At 41.5% G+C, this 26,793-nt stretch overlaps 1 protein-coding gene across 1 annotated transcript in view; it reads left to right on the top strand.

Moving 5' to 3' along the window:
• Nucleotides 1-19,402, top strand: part of appl2 (adaptor protein, phosphotyrosine interaction, PH domain and leucine zipper containing 2) — a 36,622-nt gene extending 17,220 nt beyond the window's left edge. The window contains exons 11-21 of the mRNA XM_080437509.1: nt 2,015-2,203; nt 2,727-2,769; nt 2,988-3,044; nt 4,422-4,516; nt 12,535-12,693; nt 13,465-13,517; nt 14,441-14,615; nt 15,500-15,536; nt 16,704-16,859; nt 17,421-17,468; nt 17,717-19,402. Coding sequence (XP_080293635.1) covers nt 2,015-2,203; nt 2,727-2,769; nt 2,988-3,044; nt 4,422-4,516; nt 12,535-12,693; nt 13,465-13,517; nt 14,441-14,615; nt 15,500-15,536; nt 16,704-16,859; nt 17,421-17,468; nt 17,717-17,848 — 1,144 coding nt within the window. The 3' untranslated portion in view covers nt 17,849-19,402. The remainder of the gene's footprint in view (nt 1-2,014; nt 2,204-2,726; nt 2,770-2,987; nt 3,045-4,421; nt 4,517-12,534; nt 12,694-13,464; nt 13,518-14,440; nt 14,616-15,499; nt 15,537-16,703; nt 16,860-17,420; nt 17,469-17,716) is intronic.
• The last annotated feature ends 7,391 nt before the right edge of the window (nt 19,403-26,793 follow it).

Consider the following 26,793-nt stretch of genomic DNA (forward strand, 5'->3'; position numbering starts at 1 on the left):
CCTACTCCTCCCGCCCAACACTCCCTGCTTACAGATGCCGCACCCCCCGCCCGTAGGACTACGTGCAGTGACTATTATCACCCGCTCCCCGCCTGGCTTCCCTCCCCCGAACAATTGTTGACGCAACAAAGCCGGACACGCACCATGGTCGGATTCGAACCCACAACCTCCACAGTGGTGGGCAGGCACCTTACCACAGCGCCACCTGGGGGGCGATATACCTACCTACTTATAATAGCACAAGTAAGACGCGCGAACGCGGTAAGCGAACGCAAAAAAAGAAAAAAAAGAATGAAAAAAAATATTTAAAAAAAAGTAACCAATAATTTTTTTTTTTTTTAAATCTGCGTTAAAAGGAGCATCTTAGAAAAATACAAATTCACAAAAAAAAAACTTGGAATGTTTTTGAACAATTCAACAAAGTGTTTGAAGTGCCTGTTTCACCCACTTCCGGGGGGCGGAGCCAAAATCCGAGCCCGATGTATTTGTTCGTAGACCCCCACTTAGGGGGGGTAGAAAAAGTTTGGGAGCGATTCGGGCACTTTTCATTTAACATGGGGTTTCAATGGGGAGTTTTTAGGAGCCTTCTCCGGGGCGTGGCTTCCGGGGGAAGGGGCGGGCTTAAACGCAACCTTGACAGGTGTGTTCAGTTTTCAAAGACCTTTCATTTGATGTATGGTACGTCTAAATTGGACATTTACTTATCTCAGAGGAGCTGCACACAGGCAGTGCACACAGGCAGTGCACACAGAGACACAGAGACACAGAGACACAACCCAAGCAGGGTTACATAGTAAGCTCCACTTGGTCGGAGGACGATCTATAAGTTCACAACGATCGTTGTGAACTATTTTTAGCAAATGAAAACTACGTTTAGGAAATGTAGTGAAATGTTTGCCTATAATGACGCCAAACAATATGGACGCCAGGGTTAAAGTGGGTATAATGACGACACTCTGCTGGCAGCCCTGAGTGCTTTGCAAATGGAGCTGGGTCCCTCCGCGGTGCGTCTCTTCTCAACGCCTTGTTATTTCTCAATGTAAGGGTCTGAATCATCATGGTAAGATGTAAGCTTAACCCATTAAGACCTGGAACTGTGTCATTTTTTGATTTGAGCTAAAAAGCATTATTTTACACTTTGGGCTATTCAAAAATAGCAGATCTACAAGCTCATAGCGCGGCACCGAGTGCCGCGCTACGAGCTTGTAGATCTGCTATTTTTGAAAAAACGGGAAAATGTGTGTAAATCTTTGAATATATATATATATTTTTAAAGCGAACATTTTTAACTCAAATCTTTGCTTCTGGGGGGTCCCTGGAACAACATATTTTGATGGGGGTCCGTGGCCAAATACATATAATTGTGGGGATCCTTGACATGAAAAAGATTGAGCACCACTGATATAGAAACATAAGTTTTTCAGAATACTGATGAGATTTAGGAGACATGTAGAATCGGCTTCAGGTCTCAATGGGTTAAAATAGTAACAGTAACTGACAAAACCTTTACGAAAAGAAGGGGAAGTGTGCTTTAGATTAGTCATACAGTAGAAAATACTGTATGGAAAGTTTGTGAGGCTTTAAAAGCTTTTCCTCATAACAGATAATATTATAAGATATATGTTTGTTTTTTTCCTACTTGATGAGTTCCTGAATCACAGAAACGGCTATGTTGCTTTGGCAGCAGAACCCAATGTTCTGTGTTACAAAGTCCCATCCTGCTGTGACCTTGACTTAGAACTTCCCTGTCCCACTCTCTCTCTTTCTGTCTCCAACTAATTTCACTTTCTGTCTCTTGTTCCTCTCTCTCTCTTTATCATTTCTCTCTCTCTCAATCTTCTTTCTCGCTCTCTTGTTTCTCTCCCGTGTCCCCCCTCACACTCTCTGGTCTCTCTTTGTGTGTGTGTGTGTGTGTGTTCCTATGTGGAATGCACTTATTGTAAGTCGCTTTGGATAAAAGCGTCTGCTAAATGACAGTAATGTAAATGTAATGTCTCTCTCTCTCGTTCTCCAGTAAGGTAGGCCTGGTGACCACAGCCTGGGACCGGCTGTACTTCTTCACCCAGGGAGGGAACCTGATGTGCCAGCCCCGGGGGGCGGTGGCAGGGGGGATGGTGCTGGACCTGGACAACAGCTCCGTCATGGCCGTGGAGTGCGAGGACAGACGCTACTGCTTCCAGATCGCCTCGCCCACGGGCAAAACGTACGGACGGACGGGCGCATGTGTGCATTAAATAAAAGTTTTTCCATCACACTAGTATGCACTGTGTGTGGAGACCAAGGTTATTATAGTTAACTAAAACTAACAAAAAAACACCCCAAAAAATGTTTTTGAAAACAATATCTTTGTTAATTAAAAAAAGTTTTATTAAAGAAAAATCGAGAGAACCCTGAAAAACTTAAACTGTATAGCATGTTTACAAAACTAAATAAACTAAAATCATCATAGAGAAAATATCCTTAGTTTTAGTCTTGGTCTTTCGTATAAGTCATTCACACACACACACACCCATGTTGTGGATGGATATGAAATCTATCTTCCAATTTGTTAGCTGTGCTGTGTTTGGTATGACTTAAGAAACAAAACAAAAAAACTATAATTCTGAAATTGAAAACATAAAGTCAAAGCAAAACAACCCTGGTGTAGACTGCTGAGAAATGTTCTGATAACTCACTGCTCCAGCACTGAGCTCATGTCCTTCAGCTCTTGTTCTCTGTGATTCCAGGTCGATGATTCTACAAGCAGAGAGCAAAAAGGAATATGAGGAGGTGAGCATCATAGAGGCCATTCTTTTACATACCATTTCTGATGTTCCTTGTGGTCTTACACCTGTCTGGTGTAACTCATTGTCTTACATCTCTTTTATACTAAGAGTGTTTTGCCATGGTGGTACTGTATTGTACAACATAGTATTTTGCTGGAGGTGTCGTGTGTTTGATCAGGAGAGTCTGAACATGATGTCCGTCTGTGTGCTTCCTCCTGTCAGTGGATCTGCACCGTCAACAACATCTCCAGACAGATCTACCTGACGGACAACCCAGAGGTAATGTAGGCTTAATGTTGACCAACAATAACAGATCTACAAGCTAACAACGCATCGCATTGATGCATTGCTGTGAACTTGTAGATCGGAATATAACTTAAGCTTTACTCTGCATGTATGTGAACACCTGGATGCACTTATTCAAATGTTTACAAATTGGATGCACACACAGACTATGCAAAAGATGTATGGACCCCATTCCCGGTTAAAAATAGGGCTTCAAAATAAATGCATACAGTACAGAAGTACATGTATGCCTCAACTTTTGCAATTTCAGAATGGTGTATGTTTGCACAAGGTTTGACTCTGATTAGGTACGTTGTTATTGTCCACAGATAAGGCCCCTACTATCTGATCTTACACGCACATCCATTCAATTCCCTAACAACTGAAGGCTGACTCAACTTTTGCCTTGAAGTCGTGTGTGTGTGTGTGTGTGTGTGTGTGTGTGTGTGTGTGTGTGTGTGTGTGTGTGTGTGTGTGTGTGTGTGTGTGTGTGTGTGTGTGTGTGTGTGTGTGTGTGTGTGTGTGTGTGTGTGTGTGTGTGTGTGTGTGTGTGTGTGTGTGTGTGTGCATCACTGCACACGCACGTGTGTGTATTTCTGTGGGTAATGTGTGTGTGTGGACTTCATTTGTATAAAACAAACACGTGCTGGTGTGTGGTTGCATTCTGCAACCACACACTCCCCTGTCTTCATTCCTGCATGCTGTGCCTGGTGTGGTTAGATTATGTGAAGTAGAATGATGCCTTTCAATGCCTGTGGAGAGAGACTGGACACTGTGCCATGCATAATAAATAATAATAATAATGAATGCATCGTGAATCACTCAGTCATTTTGCATAGTACAGTTGATTCTTAATGCAGTACATATCCGGGGCCCACTGGGGGGGGGGGTGTGAGGATATTGCAAGTGGGCCTCACAAATAATTGGCAAAAACACTACGATTTGAATGATAATATACATGAATATTTAAAAAAGATTGTTGTCGTCACGGTATGTTCAGATACCATGACAGATGATTTTCAAGTGCCCCCCCCCATCCAGAAAAGGTTGAGAACCACTGTTCCATAATATACATGATATGTTTCAAATATTGAGGTGAAAGTGTGCCGCCTTGTGGTTTAAAAATGACCTGCACGTTGATAAGTACATGGTGGAAGTTTAACAATGCTCCTGTGTGTGTGTGTGTGTGTGTGTGTGTGTGTGTGTGTGTGTGTGTGTGTGTGTGTGTGTGTGTGTGTGTGTGTGTGTGTGTGTGTGTGTGTGTGTGTGTGTGTGTGTGTGTGTGTGTGTGTGTGTGTGTGTGTGTGTGTGTGTGTGTGTGTGTGTGTGTGTGTGTGTGTGTGTGTGTGTGTGTGTGGTTGTGGCGGTCAGGCTGTGGCGATCCGACTGAACCAGACGGCCATCCAGGCGGTCACTCCCATCACCAGCTTTGAGAAGAGACAGGAGGGCTCACCCAACCCTGACAGGTGAGGCACGTCTCCCGTCTCAATGTTCTGTATAGTGTGAAATGTTTGAGAGTGCATTTCTACCAAACGGTGTTCGGAATATATCGCCAAGTGATATCGTCTCTGTCGGGTGGAAACCTCATTATGTCCAAAAACTGTTACTTTTCAGTATTCAAATTAACCCATTAAGACCTGAGGCCGATTCTACAAATGTCTTCTAAATCCTAACAGTTTAAAAAAATATATATGTTGCTACATCAGTGGTTCTGAAACTTTTTCATCAAGGACCCCAAAATGTATATGTATTTGGCCACAGACCCCCATCTCAAACTATTTTGTTCCAGGGACCCCCCAAAAGCAAAGATTTGAGTTACAAATGTTTGCTTTAAAAAATATATATGTTCAAAGATTTTCATAAAATTTCTCGATTTTTCAAAAATAGCAGATCTACAAGCTCGTAGCGCGGCACTCGGTGCCGCGCTATGAGCTTGTATATCTGCTATTTTTGAATAGCCAAAGTGTAAAATAATGCTTTTCAGCTCAAATCTAAAGATGACACAGATGCGTTCCAAATCTTGTGGATTTGATACTTTTGTGTGACGCTGTAGTGTGTTCAAGTAGGGCATTAATTTACGAAAAACATAAAGTTAGAATATGGAGATAAGAGGTTTCTGCCCGACAGCGACGATATATCACCAAATAGTTCCAATATCCAAAATATTCCGATATCCGGTTTCTTTAATAGGTTGTACAACCGGATGCTAGTAGGGATTATATGAGTTAGGTTGTAAGCAGAGAAGATTACATGACAATTCCACAACAGCAGAAGATTCCTAGGCGGTAGATAACGAGAGTGTATTCATTCTGTATTAAATGTATTGATGACATTTCTGATTCAAAAGTCTAAAGACCAGCCTGGCGACAGGCGGTGGCGCTCATAACTTGTTCAGCAGTCTGACGGTAGCCGTAGTGGAGGCTGTTCATGAACCTGGTGGTGTTGCTCTTGATATAGGCTCTATGCACAGAAGCCATATTGGACAGAAATTGGGCCCCTTCCTTGCTTCCTTCACAGATGTTACCAATGACACTAATGAAGGCTCTGTTCCATTTAGTGTAGCACAGTGGTTCTCAAACTTTTTAATTTCAAGGACCCCCATAACTCTGAGAGTGTACAAATGGAACCGGGAGGGTCCATTTGGTTCCATTTGTACACTCTCAGAGTTACACCCCCTCAAGGTACCATGAGGGTCCCTGGACCACACTTTGAGACCCACTGGTGTTTCCAGTGAGCCAACGTGCACAATATCAGCACCCTGACTCTGTTTGACCAGAATGGAACAGAGCCTTCATTAGTAGTATTATTGGTAACACCTGTGAAGGATGTAAGAAAGGGGCCCAATTAATTACCAATATGGCTGCTGTGCATAGAGCCTATTGCGGTAGACCTTCTTGCCCGGCCGCGGTCGTTGTAGGGGTTTGAACAGTTTGTAGCTGGGGTTGTGCTTGTCCTTGATGATGAGCTGGGCTTTGACTACACACCGCTTTTTGTACGGTTCCTGGAGCGCGGGGAGCTCGCCTCCCGTTATGCGCTCTGCCGATCGCACCACTCGCTGTAGAGAGAGAAGGATCAGGCTAGCCGGCTGGGCACTGTGTCAGGCCCCCTGAACTGGTGGTGAGCAAACTTGACACTGTGGGAGCCAACCCATGGTACAGCTTAGGGGGGGAAAGAGGCGCATCACCACCTACATTAACACACTGCGGTCGGTGTGACAGCTGAGCTAGCAACACTGCAGAGCTCAAGACCGTGATGTTGTATAGGTGGTCCGTTCCCTCCTATCCAACATCAGGGCCGTGATCCAGGAGTTGGTGTTGGCTAGTCTGCAAGCCCTGTTTTATTATTCGCCATACAATGCCGTCGCATAAAAACAGCAAAAAATAGCCAATTTGCTAGCTGGACTCTCATCGGAGCACACTTGAAACATATCACTGATTGAAACTCCTGTCACACTGTTAACTCATTCACTGCCTGAACTATTTCTGGCCGCGTTTGCCCACTGCCAGAGATTTTTCATTGAAAAAAAAAAGTACTCAGGAGCTGAGATACAGACTTTTTAAGTTTTAAGTTAACAAGGAAGTGGATGGGAGTCTAGATCTTCGAAAAATCATATCTCCTTGGTCTTTGGGTCAAATTTGAAAAAAAATAGAAAAAAAATGGGAAAAAATGAATTAAGTTTTTAACGTTTTTGGCAGAATTGGTAATTGGATATAATTACGTTTTTTACGTTCTAGGCAGGGAATGAGTTAACAGTGGAAAGGTAAAAATCTTTTTCCAACGTGGACACACTGGTGTTTCTTTAAATTATCTAACAACTGAAACTCTTTTCACACCGTTTACTGTTTCTCCAGTGTGGATGAGCTGGTGTATCTATCCTCAGTTTACTTCACTCATCGTAACTCTTGTCACACTGCTTACAGTGTTTTTTTTCCCCCCGTTTTCCTGTTTACAAAGGAAAGGTGTTTTCCCCAGTGTGGATACGTTGGTGTGTCCTCAGGTAATCTAACCGATTGAAACTCTTGTCACACAGTTTACAGTGGTAAGGCTTTTCTCCACTGTGGACACGCGAGTGTGTCATCAGACTACTCGACTGACTGAAACTCTTGTCACACCCTTTACAGTGGTAAGGCTTTTCTCCACTGTGGATACGCGAGTGTGTCATCAGACTACTCGACTGACTGAAACTCTTGTCACACCCTTTACAGTGGTAAGGCTTTTCTCCACTGTGGATACGCAGGTGTGTCATCAGACTAATCGACTGACTGAAACTCTTGTCACACTGTTTACATTGGTAAGGCTTTTCTCCACTGTGGACACGCGAGTGTCTCATCAGACTACTCAACTGACTGAAACTCTTTCTACATTGTTTACAATGGAAAGGTTGTACTCCACTGTGGATACGCAAGTGTGCCTTGAGATTACTCGACCGATCGAAACTCTTGCGACACTGTTTACAGATGTAAGGTTTTACTCCACTGTGGACAAGCAGGTGTCTTTTCAGATTACTCGACTCACTGAAACTCTCGTCACATTGTTTACAGTGGAAAGGTTTTACTCCAGGGTGGCCACCAGCCTGTCCGCTGTGTACGTCATTGGTTGTATTCTTACTCGTCCTTGTTGAGTTAAAGTCTCGATAAGATCCTGGTTCATCTGTGTCGTCTCTTGGTTTCTGGCTGTCTACAGGGCTGACGATTAGAGCCACCGCTCCTTCGTGGTCAAAGCCGCTGCTATCCATGTTATTTGGAAAAATATGTAGGTTCTCTTTGGGCTGAAATATTTCTATATTTCCCTGTCTCTCTCTCCCCCTCTTGAATTGTCACAGTAGATTTAGCCTGATAACAAATATTCTCTTAGACGTACTGAGGGGGACTGACTGACAGCGTCACATCTTATATAATCTGACCAAAGATCTGGTGTGAATTCACACACAACACAAACTGTTGCCAAGCATTCCTATCAACGCCAATTTGTGCAGGCAAAACTGACCAGCTAAAGGCCTAGATTGTAAATGTTTATCATTAAAGGAGAGATCCGGACATTTTAAGTGTTATCTTTGATGTGTCGTTAGTCACTCACCGACGTAGAAAGTGGCGTTGAGTTTTTCCAGCGATTCCCCTGTCGTCATTTTTTCGACCCCCTCCGTTGGCATAATGGGAGCGCGTGCATGAGTGAAATTCGTCTATTATAACCGATGCAAAGTAATTTTTTTCTCTACTACTGCTCATTGTAGAGTCTCATGATACTCAAACATGCACTGAAAGTCCATGAGAAGCTAACGCTAATGCCGAACGAGCTAACGCTGGTTGCTTGTTTCTCTCCCAGAACCTGGCAACTCTGTGTTGCCAGGTAGAGAAACGCCACTTTCTACGTCGGTGAGTGACTTAACGACACATCAAAGATAACACTTAAAATGTCCGGATCTCTCCTTTAAGTATATAGAGTTTAAAGTGGTCAAAATGAAGTGCAATGTCATTAGCTGAGAGGATTGACACAGTCAGTATATCTGGTCCCACACACTTAAATCAGCAAAAACAAGATGTCTCCACCATCCTTTCCCTACGATACCCTGGGCAACGCTCCAAGCATCCTAAGCCCCTTTTACACAGCCTGTTCAAGGCAAGGGGCTAGCATCCGGCTTGTGTTTATTTAGACAGCAAATTTTGTCATAGTCTTTTGAATCAAATTCCATTTAGTTTTTGTCACATTTTAGTCATCTGAAATGTTTCACTTTTAGTCTAGTTAGACTAAATATCATAAGGTTTTAGTCAATGAAATCTACGGTTGATTTATTTTGGTGGTCAAATGGGTGGGCCGTGATGATTTTCAAGTGGGCCCTGATCCAGAGAATAATTGAGAACCACCGGTCCATATACATACATTGTTTCAAACGCTTGAGGTGAGAAAGTGTGCCCTCTTGAGGTTTGCAAATGACTTGCACGTTGATAAGTACATGGTGGAAGTACAACAATGCTCCTTCTGTGTGTTGTTGTTGTCACAATTCAATTCAATTCAAAGGAGCTTTATTGGCATGAGAAAACATATGTTTACATTGCCAAAGCAAGTGTCAAAATATGATAAGGCGGTTGAAAATGGGGAAAGTATATTCAGTTGGAGGGGGTACAGTATTGTATAAACAGAGCTATGTCACATTGCGTCGTTATATACATGTTATATGTACAGGGTATGAAGCTTTTTGAGACAAATAGCAGCGATATTTTGCAGTCACTTTGGGACAAACAGACATTTTTTCTCAAAACAATTTAAATAGCCTCAGATTTAAAAGGCGTTTAAAGGTAACAGCTCTGTTTATATGTGCAGTAGGTGGCGGCCATAGCTGAGTGGTTAGTGAGCCCGCCTAGGGAGCCAGAGGCCCTGGTTGCCCCAGGTACGATTCCAGGCCAGGCCGGCAAATGTGCCGATGAAATGAAATATGTCCCTGAGCAAGACTCTTAACCCCTAATTGCTCACAGGCCCTCATTGGAAACAAGACCGCAAGGACTTTCATGAACGGACCTGTTAAAGGAATTATCCTTAGGTCTAGAGGTCTACTCAGGACACTCAATGGTTAGTAGTCCTTAGACACAGAGTAAAGGATCACTGCACACGCCCCCCGCCTCTTTGTCAAAGAGGCGGGGGCGTGTGCAGTGATGTGACTGTGACTGTGTGTGTGTGTGTGTGTGTCTGTGTGTGTGTTCGCGTGGCAGCGACCGAAGAAGAAAAAGAGCCTTAGGGAACAGGAGAAAGAGTGAATGATATTATAATGTGAGTTTTGAATGTCATGAAGTGAGTTATAAACTTAAACATGCTTTTGGAGAAAAAAAAACCTATACAATCAATTCTAAAATTCACTTTTCAGTCATGCTATTCTGTCCTGTACCTATGTCCATGTCAGGGGCGGAGCTAGAAGTCCTAACAAGATCAGGGTCTTAGCCCTTAGTCTGGAGTGCCGCGCAGACACCCTCACCAATTGGATTATGGATGGCAGAATAATTGGTTGTGGATATTTTTTCTTTTGTTCTCCAAATCATCCCGCGGGCCGGATTGGACCCTTGGCCAGATGCAGTCCGTGGGCCGGCAGTTTGACAACGCCAAATTTCTTCGCCAGAAATAGCCAATCTTCAAGCTCACAATGCGCCACAGTTGGGACGCTAGGCTAGGGTTCATAATATGGTTAAAGCAGTCAGCAAATGTGGGCCATAGCTAGAAGCTGTAGCTATTTGTAGTTCCTCCTTGGTACAGAAAGTTTTTGATCCCTGGTCTAAGGTCTACGCAACATTCTGCCTTGAACTACTTGCTTCTATTCTGTTTCTCCTCCTATGTATTTCTGATCACACAAAAACTGTTATTTTCACATCCCGACTCGACTCGCTGTCATTACAGACAGACAGGCTTCTCAGTGGAAAAATACAAAGCTTTTATTTTGTGAGAAAAAGGGGCGAGACGCGCGTCAGTTCTGACTTTTACAGTGGCAACAACAATAGCTTGCGAGAGACAGAGTGTGTGAATGAGAAAAAAGGGAGAGAGACTGAAATTTGCCTTTGAAGTGAATTTTGTAACTGAACTTTTTGACAACAGCTGAGTGGGTTATATAACGTGGCTCTTCCGATTATGGAAATTCAGCCTTTATGTCGCTCAGTGAAGGAAAATGCATGCTTCAATAGTAGAGGATGAGTCGTTAAAGTTGGAAATATATTCACAGATTGAAATGTCTGTGATCTCTAGCTACATAAGCAAAACATTATTCTAGACATTATTTCCAACTTGCAGTCTTCAAGACAAGTACTGTATCTTGTGAGTGTGGTCTGCTCTGTTGTCAGTACATTTTGTGTTGGTATTTTGTGAAATAAATACATAGTCTATAGTTGATGTACAGTATATAGGATCTACTGACGACAGCTGTCAAACAGTATAGTACACTGGTTTTTAGTGGTGGTGTCCAGGGGACCAAATGAACCCTTACAGGTCTGCAACTCTGAGAGGGTTTTTATTTAACCTTTTATTTATACATGTGAAAATCCCATTGAGTTCAAGGTCTATTTTACGAGGAAGCCGTTCTATCCCTAACCCAGTAAGACCTGAGGCCGATTCTAATGCCTTCTAAATCAGTAGTTCTCAAACTTTTTTTGTGCCAAGGACCCCCAAAATGATATGTATTTGGTCGTTAATTGTTTTCTCTTAGTACTCTTATTACTTACTTACTTATGCCTATCGCTCCTTTTCATGGAGCATAGGCCGTTGACTACAGTCCGCCAGAGTCCTCTATCCTGGGCCTTCTTTTCCAGCTGTTTCCATGTCAGTCCACACTGCTTGATGTCAGTCTCAATTCAATTTTCAATTCAATTCAAAGGGCTTTATTGGCATGAGAAAACATTCGTTTACATTGCCAAAGCAGAAAGCATAATACAACAATACAGCAATACAATCAAAACAAAAAATATGTACATTTGAAAGTCAGAATCTTCAATAGATCAATTTCTATGTACCAAGATCACTGGGTGCAGGTATAGTGCCGGAATATACACAATGATTAGTCTTTAGGGTGGTTGTGTTCCGTTTGATATCCTTTTCCTATCACAGCAACTCACGAATCTTGCTGCTGTGTTTGCACATTGTTGTACTTCGCCCAGCAGGTATGGGAGTTTTTTGTCATTGGTCATGTTTTCAAAATCTCCGTGTGTGGTTGTAATCTGTGGGAAGTATGTGTCTCTGATGTCTTGGTACAATGGACAGACGGTTAGGAAGTGTAGCTCGGTTTCCACTTCATTTTGTGTGCAGTGGGTGCATAGTCTGTCTTCTCTCGGGATACAGGTCTGCCTGTGACGACCTTTCTCGATCGCAAGACTGTGCTCACTGAGTCTGTACCTAGTTAGGATTTTTCTTTGTTTTGGGTCAGTCACGGTGCTCAGGTATTCTGCCACTGCGTATTCTCTGTTTAGGGCCAGATAGCATTCTAGTTTACTCTGCTTTTGTGTTGCTTCTTTCCAGTGTGTCAGGTAGTTTTCCTTTTGCTGTTTTATAATTTGGTTTAGTCCAATGGGTTTTCTATCTCGTGGCTCTGTTTGTGTTTGTGCCCGGAGTTCCAGGGCCAGCTGGGTGAGGGGGCATCTCTCTAGGGTTTCGCTGTGTGTGAGTGCCTTGTTATGGAGTGCATCTAGGTCGCTTTCTTTTAGGTGGTTGTAGAACTTAAGTGCTCTCTTTTTTATTTTGATAATTAGTGGGTATCGTCCTCAAGGTCCCTGCGCCAGGTGTTCTTTGACCTTCCCCTCTTTCTTGTGCCTTGCGGGTTCCATCTAAGGGCTTGTCTCTTATTTACTTGACCATTTATTTTTTCAAGTTGACTTGGGTTCATGCCATTTTACTCTGATCTCGTACTTTCTAAGTCACTCACACTGGAGAGGAGAAGTGCACTGCTTAAACTCATCCTCATTAACTCCCTCTGTGTGTTTTCTCTTTCCTTCCATCTTGTCTTGACCCCGCTGACCAGAGCTAAGCCAGGAGGCGTGGTACAGGGCGGCGGTGCCTTTTCTCAGAACGCGGGCGCCGCTCCCGAGGCGGACGACCTGATAGCGCCCGGCACCCCCATCCAGTTTGACATCATGCTGCCCGCCTCGGAGTTCCAGGACCAGAACAGGAGCGGGGGGAGGTGTGTGTGTGTGTGTGTGTGTGTGTGTGTTACTAAACTTGTGAGGACCAAATGTCTAGGAGTATAGTAGAATTTCTGAAAAAAGACATTGTGAGGACCGTTTTCTTGGTCCTCACAAGACAAAATGGTTGTTTTTATGGTTAAAAAATATGTTTTACATCATTAGGAAAGGATTCAGGTTGGGGTTAGTGTTAGGATCAGGCATTTAGAGGTTAGGTTTAGGGGTTAGGGTTAGATTTTAAGCCTGATTTGGACTTAACTGCTTGCTGGAATCTTGCACCGGAAAATAGCTGATCTACAAGCTCACAACTCGTCGCAAGCTTGTAGATCTGCTATTTTCCGGCTTTAGGCTTACTGTTAAAAATGCCCAAAAATAGCAAAATAGCCGTCCTGAAATGTTGATGGTCCTCACGCGTATAGTAATACAAACCTGTGTGTGTGTAGGTTGGAGGGGTTTTAGATTAAGCTAATTTCCTGAAAGCTGTCCTTGTAATGGTTATTATATTAATTCCAGGAAGCCCAACACAGGGGTTTAATTGTTTTGCCTGTGTGTGTGTGTGTGTGTGTGTGTGTGTGTGTGTGTGTGTGTGTGTGTGTGTGTGTGTGTGTGTGTGTGTGTGTGTGTGTGTGTGTGTGTGTGTGTGTGTGTGTGTGTGTGTGTGTGTGTGTGTGTGTGTGTGTGTGTGTGTGTGTGTGTGCGCGTGCTCCTTTGTGTGCGTGCGTGCGCGTGCTCCTTTGTGTGTGTGTGTGTGTGTGTTTTCTTCCTGAAAGGCGCACAAATCCCTTTGGAGAGACAGATGATGAGTGCTCCTCTGAAAGTGACGGTAAAGCTTAATGCATTTTATTGTATTTCATTGTACACCATCATTATCGTCTCTTAGAAGTGTTCATGTCAGCTTTGTGTTTGCTGTGACAGTTTAATGCTAGCGTGTGTGTGTGTGCGTGTGTATGGGTGTGCACATGTTTTATTATATGTTGGCAACTCAAAAATAGCAGCTCTACAAGCTCACATCACAGTGCGTCACTTGTGCTGTGCTTCAAGCTTGTACCGTACATCTGCTATTTTTACTTTCACATAATACATTTTAGTATACAAACACTCGATTATGGTTAGGTTAGGTTGAAATGTTGTTGTTTTTTATTTCTTTTTTAAAATAGAGAATATTGCAGATCTACAAGCTCACAACACAATCTACAAGCTCACAATGTCGCATTGTGTTGAACACAATGCGACAATGTGAGCTTGTAGATTGGCTTTTTTAGCTATTTTGTTACAAAATAGTGTCGCATTAAATCGGGCTTAATTGGTGGAAAATGTATTAAATCGATTATTAACTCACGATACGATTCAAATCACGATACTAGGTTCACAATACGATTCTTCACGATTTTTTAAACACAAATAATTTTCCAAACAAATGAAAATCGTTTGTTTTATTATTTCTCTTACACAAAATGCAGTATTTTTTTTTTTTCCAATACTGTGTTTTCTCTTATCCTCTTTTCAATACTGTATCAAATGACTGAAAACTCTTTTTTTTAATCAATTCTCTCTTCCTGTATTTTCTTCTTTTTTTGGTCTCGTCCCGATTGCGCCCTCTGCTGTGTGCATCGCGACAAATCTTTTATGAAATCGATTTAAATTGTCACCCGATTTTAATCGATTTACGATAAATCGTTGCCAATCATGCCAATGCATTGTGGCAAAAGCCTTTTCCTAAATATGTATTTTCTTCACCTGCTGTAGACTCCCTCCTGCAGCAGGTGTTTGTGGTGCAGTTCCTGGGCTCCATGGCGGTGCGCTGTGGACACAACCGGGAGGTGATCTACGAGGCCATGAGGCAGGTGCTGGCTGCCCGGGCCATCCACAACATCTTCAAGACCACAGAGTCCCACCTCATGGTCACCAGCAGCTGTCTCAGGTAGGGTTGAGTACAGAGAAGAACTAAATTAAACCATGTTTCCCCCTGTAGTACAACATTGTTAAAAAAAAGAGCAAAAATGCTACTAATGTCATTTACTGTTTGTTTTTTTTGTTTGGAAAAGTATCAGTTCTGGCACTTTTAGCAGCGATTTTTTAAATAGGGATTGATTAGGGATAGGGATAAACTTGACAATGGACCTAAATTACGAGATCTAAGTGAGACACCAGCATCAGAACATGCTTAGTGTGAGACTCCTTAGTGTATTGATGGAGTGCGATGAGTTCCATGTGATTTCAAGGTGTTTAAGATTATGTGTTGAGAGGAAACAGACTTCAATAACAATCATGAATAGGCCGATATATCTATACTGTGTGTACTGTATGTACGTTCTTTACCGTATGTCTGTAAAGGTGTTTTTTATTCAAAAAGAAAACTTGTCCATCCATAAAACCATCCGTCCACACTGTGTAAGGATAAATCAGTTTATTTGTTGTGTAACAGAAGTTTGACTTTATGTAAGCGACAGCCTTGGATGGGGGGGAACACTCTCAATGGAGGGAGTCAGTTACTGTTATGCTGCGTTCACGCTGGCAGCTATAAAGATACAGCTTACCATTCATTTTCAATGGAAGCCAGCGACATGAAGATACTGTACAAACACACATTTGACGTTTCATTTGTAGCTGCAACAAAAGCTACAACAGCTACAAAGCTACAAATACGTTGAGCTAGCTTCAACTTCAGATGCAAAGATACAAAGCAACAGATATGCTGCGTAGCTTAGCATCTTTTGTATCTGCCAGTGTGAACACAGCATTATGCTGAACATCATCACTCATCATCTTCCCTCAACCGTCTCCATTGTGTCTTCCTCACAATAGGTTGATCGACCCTCAGACTCAAGTTACAAGAATAAGCGTAAGTTTTGCCAAAGAAGTAAGTAAGTAGCCTTGGGAACCAACTGTTCCCGAGCCATGATGTGGCCCCGTAGGTCAGTAGGTAGCCTATCTCCTGTTCTCCTTAGTGTGAGACAGCGTGGTGTACAAGTACAGTACTTTAATTCATTTTTTTATTGTATTTTATTTTTTCCATTTTCCCAAAGAATTATAAAAAATAAATGAAAAAACATGGACCCTCACGTATTAGGAGGGCAGTATGAGTCACCAGAACCAAGGACGGGTGTTTTTGATTAATCTATCACGGTTAAAATGGAGTTTGAAGTTACAATGGGTTTGTATAGGACAATGGGTTTGTATTGTCTGATAAAATGACTATCAAATATCTAAACACTGAATCAAGCAACTTAAAAACTGTCCAGGGTGCTCACAAAAGCCTGAGTAGACGTTAAAATGACCCCAAACATGTTTGAAAGTGAAATATCCCTTTAAGACCTATATAATTTGTTGTTCGACAAATAGTGAAAATAGACTATCTACAAGTTCACAACGCACCGCAATGCGTTGAGCTTGTAGATGTACTTATGTTGATCAATGTGTTGAAAGAATTGGCTCAAGGGCCTCCTGGAGTCTTAATCCGCCCCTGTTAACAATTTTTGGACGTTTAAGAGGTTTAAGGTTATTACAGAGGGTTCATTCATTACTAATTGCCTGATTTACCTTACACTTTGTCCTTAAAACATGGCAGTACAGTACACAATATTATCTGAAGTTATGAGTATTTATACAAAATCTCCTGTAAGAATTTGTCTCAATGTGTTATCAAAATAACAAATAAGTTGTAATAATGATTTAATAAAATATCTAGATTTCTGCATACATTTAACGTAACTTCTCAGAAAACTTGCATTACAATGAAGCATTGTAATGATGTTAGTGATTAGTTAAAAGGTTTAAGGTATCTCCGATTCACCTTTTGGTTTTCGCCTTAAATGTTTTTTTGGTAAGCCTTGAAAATAGAAATATTAAAAATGAAAATCTTAAACTCTTTTTTTGTGTTCTGTCCAATGCATTGCATGTAAGCAACTACTCCAAGTTAATTGTACCCGTATGTACAAAGACAACTTAAGTGATTCTGGTTCCGATTCCGTCTCAGATTTATCCCCCCCCCCTCCCTCCCTCCTCTCAGTTCCAGCTAGGGGAGGTGTGCCAGTTCGCGGCCCACCAGGAGAACGGTAGGCTGATGGGTTTCGTGGTGGAGGGCAGAGACTGGAGCGACGGCGGCGAGGAGGGAGAGCCCTCCTACAGCGCCTTCGTCTTCGAGAGCAACACGGAGGGCGAGAAGGTCGGCGTTGCCATGTCTGCTTATTATAAGCCACTTTGTTTTTCTGTAAAGTCGTTTGTAAAATATTGGTGGTTGCGAGTTGCGGTTATTTGGGCTTGTTTCTAAAGTGTACCGGTAGTTGCTTATTTAGTCTTGCTTCCTAAATTTTGTTTAAACCAGTGGTTCTCAAAATGTTTCATATCAAGGACCCCCCCCCAATGTCTGCAGCCCCCCCCACCCCTTCTGAAAATATTTTGTGCCAGAGACCCCCATACAAGATTTGTGAGGATTTGAAAATATTCCACAATTTAAAGATGTTCTCCAATATTTTTCTTTGAAAATAGCCGATCTACAAGCTCACAACGCGTTGCTTAGCTTGCAGATCGGCTATTTTCAAATAGCCGATCGGGTTAGAGTGCTCATGTGGCCTATAGTCGCTTCTTTTGGGCTTGTTTTCATAGACCTGGATGCTTATTTCTAACGCTGCTCACAGGCAGCTTGAAGTGCCCTCACAGACTTCAATATTTTGACTTTCAGTGGCTCTTTGAGTCCCCCTTTGACGTGTGTTTTCTTCTTCCACAGATATGTTATACAATAAGCCTGGGGAAGGATATTATAGAAGCCAAGAAGGTAAGGTCCCATAACATTCTTTCAACAAACAACTATTATGTGAATTACATCAAACATATCCAGTATCAGTCTCTCCAAAATCTTTAATCTTTGAGATTCCACAAAGATTCGTCGACCGGGTATGGACTAGTACTATCTAATAAAGGTAGAAGTTTAAAAAAAAAGAGATTTGTCAGTCTCTCCAAACATAATCGGTGATGTTCAATAGTGGGTCTAACAGAAGAACTCCTGTTGGTTGTACCCTATAGGACCCGGAGGCGCTGGCGCAGCTGATGAAGACGATGCCACTAACCAACGACGGCAAGTTCCTCCTCTTGGAGTCGGAGACGGGAGAGACAGAAGACGGTTCAGGACCGGAGGACCTGGAATCTGAGGCCTAGTGAGGCCACCTATAACCCTGGACAGGACCAAGCCACCAAGAAGACCCCACAATGGTCTTATAACCTTAACTCAGGCGAGAAGAAGTCGTCTTTCCCTGGGTCATAGTTTTTCCCTCCAAAACCCTGCCTTTTACCCAATCCTAACACTAGTACCATTGTTCCGAGTTATGGCTCACTTCCATTGGCCTACGTTAACGTCGCTGTCGGGTGGAAACCTTGTATGTCCAAAACCTGTTTACCTTACAGGTAATCTCTCAAGACAGCAGAGATCTGTCGGCAACCACTGCCCTAAAAAACACGTACAGTAGTGTTGTTAGTAGGAATAAACACGGAAGCTACAGAGCAGGAAGTGGACTAAGAAATGGGAGGACTCAAACCGAGTTCCGAGTTTTCCAAAGGGGGAAAAAAATATTTAATAATATATAATATATTATTTACCGAATGGATTGCCAGAGTGCCTTTCAGGAACCGGAACTACAGTTTTCTGAAATAGTGAAAATAGCAGATCTACAAAGTGACTCGTTGTGACTTGTAGGCTTGTAGATCGGCAATTTTCACTGATTATGATTGACACTCTTGGCACGACGAAGTACTAAGTGATGAAAAAACATTAAAAAGTTGAAATTATGGAGGTATGAGGTTTGAGGCCCAACAGCGACGCTATAAGTAATGTGCATAAGAGATGGCCTGCATGAGTAATGTGAGCGTTGGTCCTATAGGCACTGGCAGGTGGATCCCTGGACCAAAAAAAAAAAAGCACTTCTAATGGACAATCCATTGTACCGACATGTAAGGTGAGCCTCAGCGTAGGCCTTTCGGGTTGGTAGCGACTCTATTTTTGTTACTTACTATAAAGGGACGCTGTATATGTGTTATTAATGTCTTATTCTGTCCTTTTCCCCCCGGTGGAGCTAACATTGCTTAGCCCCTTGCTTCAGCGTATGTTTACAAAGTCTATTTTCAGTCTTTTTTTTTTGGAAAGATGACCCTGTATTGTACATGTCCAGGTTAATACATGAGGTACAGTACATCAACAACTACAAACTTGACATGAGATTATTTCTTGGATTGTGTGATTATATTCCTTTGGCATTTTTCTTTAGGACAATGTTATTGCACTTCCATGGTTGATATATTTAATGAGATGTGTAAAGGTAAGATTGCAGTAGAATGCACTAACAGGGTGGTATGATTATTTGTTATAAGTTACAGTATACAATGAAGGATATAGTGAGAGAACTTCAGACTCAAACATCCATAACCTTATTGTTTTGCAAGGCATTGACTGTTGCATAGCTTGAAATGAATAATTAAGTGTCTTGAAGCAGCGTGCACAGTTGGCAAGGGTGGATGAGTGCGGCATTATTGGAGTTGTTTAGTGGATAAAGCCGAGATCTTAAACAGGGGACGTATCATTTCAATTAAAGTAATACAAAAAAATACACAGGAGGATGTGTAGTAGAATTAATTCAGACGCAGTGAATCAAAAGGCTTTGATCGACTGTCAGTGCATGTGAATGGAAAATACACAATTAAAAAGTTGGAGAAACTTTGTAGCTATTTACTGTGTTCATGACTTTCATTTCTATCAAAAGGCTGGTATTTTTCACTAAGAAATGCAAATGTATCTCTCAGATGAGATAAGCGAAGACATCTGTGTGGCTTTCCAGAGACCCAAATTGAGCAACGTCGTCAGGTTTTCACCACGGGTGCAAATGGCCTCCCGCACGGGGCGCTATAGCCTCCCCGATTTACAGGAAGGCTGTAGAATCTACAGAATACATCTACCAGCCTTCCTGGTAATGACAGTTATCTACAGTGTAGATAACAGTCATTTCTGCAAACATGTAAACAGTTCTAGGCTAGCGTTTTACCAAGAAACGTTAGGGTGACAAGGCGACAGGAAATAAGGTTAAGAGGCACTGCACCTCGGCACTTCCATCCAGGACAGGTTGCACCCCTAACATAAAGAAAGCCAATTACTTTTTCATGATGTCAGTGATGTGAAACTGCATACGAGGAGTTGGGTAGAGAAAAGTTAGGTAGAGGAAAGAGTATTGTATAATCACAACAAGTACCAAAAGTAAAAGTACTTGCTTATAAAAAATGAATAATAATGAATATTTTCAAACTCAGGTTATATACATCAAATAACAAATAAATAATAATTCAAAGTTCAAAGTGCAACATTAATAAATTGGTCATCGAGAGCTCATGAGAACATTTTCCAGTCCAATATTCTATATTGCAGTGGTTTTCAAACCTTTTGTGCCCAAACCACACCAATGGGCAAGTCAAAATCTCAAGCCACACCTGTATGCAACAAATAGCAGATCTACAAGCTTTTACTGAGCTTATATATCAGCTTTTTTTCCTTTTATGACAATTTGTGAAAATAAATAAATAACAATAAGGGATGCCAGGGCGTGACCCCCCAAAATAATCATATTTGAACTGGGGACCCACATTTTGTTTGACTCCAAAGGTGGACAAGAAATCAAAAATAATTTCTCCATTGACTAGAAATTGATAATTTAAGATATGCTCCTCATTGACTTACATTCAGTGAAGAGGCTCTTTTTGTCATTTAAGCAATACAAGCTTTACACACACAGCATTATGCAGTAAAGTGATTTGATTCATTCTTCATTATTGTAAGCTTATATGCAAGGTTTATGAGCCCCGCTGTGCTATACTCTTTCCTATTAATTCTTCTCTTTGACCATCGTTTAATAGGCCTAATGGAGACCTCATCACCTTCCATGGGCTGGGATTTGCCATAAGGGGTCAAAAAAAAGAATCGTTTGGGAACCATGTTATTCAGATTCAGCACCCTTGAATTATGTAAAAAGAAGTCAGCTTCCCATTTTTTACCCCCAAATGCCTATTTTTTTCTGAAATGTGAAGTGTGAAGCTTGTCTCAAAACTGAATGCGTGTGTTGGTGTACTCACAAATGCAGATTCAACAATTCACACGCAGAATTGATGATTTACAAATGATATTTTACGATAAATGCTGATATTATGATAAATGCCCCTGCAAGTATAAATTATTTTTACAAATTGCAAATGATATATATATATATACAAATAGTCATATATTTGTATAAATCATAGCACATGTATTTAAATGCCAACTTATAAGTTACAAGTATGTTTGCAGATAGGAAAATACATTTGTAAAAATGTTCTTAAAGAGGTGGTGCCATGTTTTTGCACTTTTTCAGTTTTTCATGTGTCTATGAGGTTGATAGAACTTCATTAAGCCCCCCGGTGGTGTTTTTATGGTGTTTTATGTCTTCTCTGACTATTTGGAGTTTTTTCCTGGAGGCTGAAACCTTGAGGGTCAAATGTGCCAATAGAGAAACAGCGCTTTAGTGACATCACAAAGCCCACACCCTCCCCCTCATTATCATAACACAACAGGTGTGGGCATGAGGAGGAGGAGGGACTAGGACAGGTGGGTGGTGCTAAGGTGGTGGAGGAGGTGCTAAGGTGAGAACCAGGTATACTTAATGCACTGGTGGGTGTGTCTACATAAAAACAACATTTTAACACTTACTGTACACTTTTTTTTTGTTGAAAAAAATCCTTACATAATAATAATACCTTATGATCAGGTTTTAGGGTTGAAAAATATCATGGCACTCCATCTTTAAAAAAGCGTGACCTTGGTCTCAAAACGATGCAACAGGAAAAAGGAATGTATGAGTGTGTTGGTCTACTCATAAATGCAGATCGCAAAACACATTTGTAAATCATGGAATATTTGTGCATCATATTATTGGATTCACAAATAAGTTTGAGACAAATCTCTCGCCATAGTTATTCATAAAAGGAGAAGAAACGAAAGGAGGGAGAGCAGGGAGAAAATAATAAAAACTCAAACATAAAAGATGCACCTGATGTCAAAGAGATGCTTTTCTTTGTTTTAAACTGCTAATTCAACATAGTGTTTTGGATATTTTTCATCATCGTTTCAGTCTTTTGAGAACATCTAGACTACTGAGAAGAAAAGCCATTTACAGTTCTACATATTAACCCTTTAACACATCTGTGTCATTTTAACATTTATTTAGCAGAGTAGCAGATATACAAGCTCATAGCGCGCCATGAGCTTGTAGATCTGCAATTTTTTTTTAAATGTGTGCAAATCTTTGAATATATATATTTTTAAAGCGAAGATTTTGAACTCAAATCTTTGCTTCATGGGGGTCCCTGGAGCTAAATATTTTTAGAATTTGAGGTCCGCGGCCAAATATGTATAATTTTGGGTGGTCCTTCACATGGAGAGGTTTGAGAACCACCGATATAGAAAGAAAACTGTTCGTAGACATTTGTAGAATCCCCCAGAAGCAAAGATTTGAGTTTAAAATGTTCGCTTTAAAAATATATATACATTTAAAGATTTGCACACATTTTCCATGATTTTTCCAAAAAATAGCAGATCTTGAAGCTCATAGCGCGGCACCGAGTGCCGCGCTATGAGCTTGTATATTTGCTATTTTTGAATAGCCCAAAGAAATCTAAAACTGACACAGATGCGTTCACAGTTTGAATGGGTTAAAGTCATTCAAAGACAACTCTAAACCTGTGTCTCAGTCAAGGTAGTCTCTCTGTTGGTCTGAGGCAGCTCTTCAGTGAAGGCTTTCTCCAGCACCTTTAGGATAGAGCTGCGAAATTCATCCTTGAAATCCTGACCCATGAACACGTACAGCAGCGGGTTCAGGCCGCTGTTGAAAAGTGCCAGGCCTAAAGCTATGGGAAACCCAAAGGTGACCACACGATCCAGTGTTTCACTGCGCTCTGTCACCTGGGGCCTGTTCCTCAAAAGGTGAATTAGAGCTAAAGCCTGGCTTTACCACCTATCCTGGCTTAATTTAGCCAGGATTAGAGCTGAATCGGTTCCACAAAAGCTGAATTATCTTGAAGATTAGTTTAGCCAGTTCACCCTGGCTAAGTTTAGCCTTATCCGATTCCACAAAAGAGAATTGAAGCAAGCCTAGCTTAGTTACCATGGCAATTTAGCTGTGAAGTTAGCCTGGTCAGGAGCAGGCTAACAGCCAAGCTTACTTAATCCAGTGCCTTGTTCTTCAAGTTTTTCCACAGTTAATTCAAAACATGTGTTTGTATATGGACTCATTTTAATGACCCTGCATTCAAATAAAATGAAATCAATACAATAAGATATAATGAATGTAATTAAATTACTGAAATAGTGTGTGACCATGAATTATAATTGTTTCACAATGACTCATGTGATATGTCATTGTCACTCTGTTAACACAATAGTTCATATTGTTGTTAGATGTTTGATAATATATTACCAATTTTTTAAAATATTATAAAAAATGTCTAACACATACATATACACACATATATATATATATATATATATATATATATATATATATATATATATATATATATATATATATATATATATATATATATATATATATATATATATATATATATAAATATATTTAAATATATATATATAAATTATTAGTTAGTAATGGAGTAATGGAGAAATATTTTTTTATTTCTTGTCCACCTTTGGAGTTACATCATGATGGCAAGGTAACTACACAACCCAAACCTCTACCAAAGTGGTCTTGCAAATGTGGGGTTATTGTGTGTCTCGTCCCGTCCCCCGCTCATCCCGTCGTGGTCAACCCCCCCGTCCCGTCCCGTATGTGCGTCCCGTTGCGGCCCCCGTCGCAGTACACCGCCCGTCCCCCCCGCCCCGCCCCGCCCCGTCCCGTCCCGTCCCGTCCCGTCCGTCCGTCGCACACACACACACACACACACACACACACACACACACACACACACACACACACACACACACACACTCTGTGTGTGCTTGCAATACTTTGCCACGCTTTCTCCCTGGATCTATTTATTGCGGTCGCGTTTCCTTTTCTGTTGATAACATGTTTATCACTTCCTCATATGCTTGCATGAGCTGCTGCTGTTCGGCCACAGAGAAAAACGCTGCTCGAGTTTTGTTCCCCGCTGCCATGATTGGTCAAGTTCAAGGAATCTGCGCTCGAGTTCATGGTCTTTTATAGAAATACGTCGCCGGCGAATCGCCGCCCATTCAGCCTGGCTTCATTATCCTGGCTGGACACAGCCTGGCTTGACATAGCCTAGCTCGACAAAGTCGCTCCTTTTCAGCCTGGCTTGGCGTTCGAGGAACGGAATAAACGAGGCTTTTCGGACCCGACTTTGTCAAGCCTGGATTTGGCTTAAGGCCAGGCTTATTTAATTCACCTTTCGAGGAACAGGCCCCTGGGCATCCAAGGTTGGGGTATCGAGGTTAACCTGCTATCTAATATTGTTGACATACCAGAAGACCAAAACAGAAGACCAAAACTATTTTGCAGGCTGCCTGTGAGGCACTGACACTTTCAACCATATTAACACATAAAAATGGAAAATGGTACACTTTAGATCCATAAGAAAATGGTACATCAATTCAGACCCATCAACAGCCAACCATAGTGCATCTTTGCAGAAAGGTAAAAATACAACCATGTGAAATGGGGAAGATGCATTTGTTTATTATTATTTTATTTTTTTACTTACATTTTTATCCCACGATTTTGTAACCCATATTTTTTCAACCAGTGCCAATTGCCTATGTAATCCTGGTCGCTACTCTCCCTCTGCCAGTCTAGGGAGAGCCCAAGCTGAAGCTCATGCCTCCTTCAATGCATGAGGAGCAAGCAGGCCGCTTCTTAACATCCGACAGGGGGGAGTTTCCCCGGTTGGACGTAGCGCGTGGAAGGAACACGTTATTCCAACCAGTTCCTTTCCCCTCCATCAGGCGCCCTGGCTGACCAGGGGGAGGCAGTATAGAGACCAGGATTACTGCATGTTTTTGTGAGGGTACCTACCCAATGGACAATGGACAGTGCAGTGTAAAAGTGCTGTTTTCTTACAGTTTAATCATGCAAACAAAACGTAATATCATTACATTTACATGTAGGTGTCATATCATTGCTGTTGGGCAGAAACCTCCTATCTCCATGTTTTAGCCTTGTTTTGTTTTTTGTAAATTAACAACATACTTCGTCAGAGCGCATAAATTGCACGTTGTGAGCTTGTAGATCAACTATTTTCTTTTGAAAAATCTTAGAGGTAGAAGGGAAAGTGTGTGTGTGTGTGTGTGTGTGCCCGGGTTAAGGCCCCTCAGGGCCGTGGAACTACACCAAATCAAAGGCCCCCCCTCAACATTAATCGGACAATATCGGGTGCGTTCGCACGGCCAGCGAATGAACGTGCGTGTGCGTTCGGTCCACCTCCAGCACGATCGGCGCCGACACAGGCACTGGGCACAGCCTTTCCAACTTTAGTCTATGCTATAACTACAGTGTCTATCATTTTACAAATTACATTTATTATTAAGGAGCTCGGTTACTTTATGGTTATTACAGTTGTAGGCTACAAGACATATGGTTTTGAGATGGGTAAATGTTATAACAAATGTTGCCAATGCCAAGAACGAGTTTTTTATTATTAATACAAACATTTATTTATTTTTGTTTATCTCAAAGGAACTAGGAGATAACGCTATCCAAAAAGTTGCTTTTCCATTCACTTCAATGTTAAAAAATAAACGAAAAAAAAAATCACATTTTTTACCATGTATTTTTGAGTGAAACATGCCATCTTCAAACATCAAACAGCAGATGTCAACGAGGTCACAATGACCTTGTTGACATTTGTTAAACCACACCTGAAAACCCTCTGTGATTAGCAACCATCAGGGGATCAATCATACTGGATACAACTATTCTGTGACTGCTTGAAAAGGTAAGATAATCCTGGCACTGGGCAAACAGCCAGAAATAAGTCTGGCAATGAAAGAGTTTTAAAATACTTTGTCTAAAAGGTCCTTCCAAAAAGGTAGCCTAGTTGAAACTACTTCTCCACACAACGGTGTCTAACCGAGAGAGTCCATGCAGATCACAGCTGACAAAACAATTATATATATTATCGGAGCCATTATTAATGTTATTGGTTTCATCGGGATGACTTATATACTTATCGTGCACCACCACATATTTATATATATTTTATTTATTTATTCCAGGGGGCCTTCACCACGCCCCCCCTAGAGCCGTCCCATAGACCGGCACAAAATACATTATATTTAGATATTGTAGATCTTTGCTTTCATTTCAATGTCCAGTATCCCTCTTTGACGCATACAAAACCCTCTTGGACACATACAAAAAATCTTGTCCACAGACAAGGAAATAGTGGCCCAAATCAGTGGTTGCAGGTGCGTTTCCTGGCAACTTATAAAATGGCCTCAACCCTGCACTGACTATCTTATGATCCAGAGCAGAGCCGTGGTGAGAGAGATGACTGATTTGTTTGATAGAGTTTCTTGAATAAAGAACCTTAATGTTTTTATTTTGTCGTTTCCGTTTGCGCGCGCACACACACACACACACACACACACACACACACACACACACACACACACACACAACCTAACAAGTGTGCACCATAGTGACTGTATGGTCACACGGTCACCTCAGTCTTCACGCTTTTGGGGGATATACAATTACCTGATGAACGGATTTACAATTAGTGCAACATCCCATCATATACAGAACATGACTGACCAATTGAAGCACTTTAAAGACCATTTATTTGTTTGATTCTTTTGTGTAGTTACTGCACTTTGGCTTTGCAGGGCATAGATATTAGGAGTTACACAAACACAATGATGTTATGGTTAAAGTGTGTGTGTGTGTGTGCATGCATGCTCTCCATGTTATTCAGTGCTCTCAGCTGTTTTTCTGCAGACAGAGGCTAATTTGAAACGGCAGTTCACATCACCCCACAGTCGCTCCACATCTGTTATATAAAGAGAAAGAGAAAGTTGAACATATCAAGACCACATTAAGTCTCATATTGTTTTA

The sequence above is a fragment of the Gymnoscopelus braueri genome, assembly GCF_963280865.1.
Source record: "Gymnoscopelus braueri genome assembly, chromosome: 9".
NCBI lineage: Eukaryota > Metazoa > Chordata > Actinopteri > Myctophiformes > Myctophidae > Gymnoscopelus > Gymnoscopelus braueri.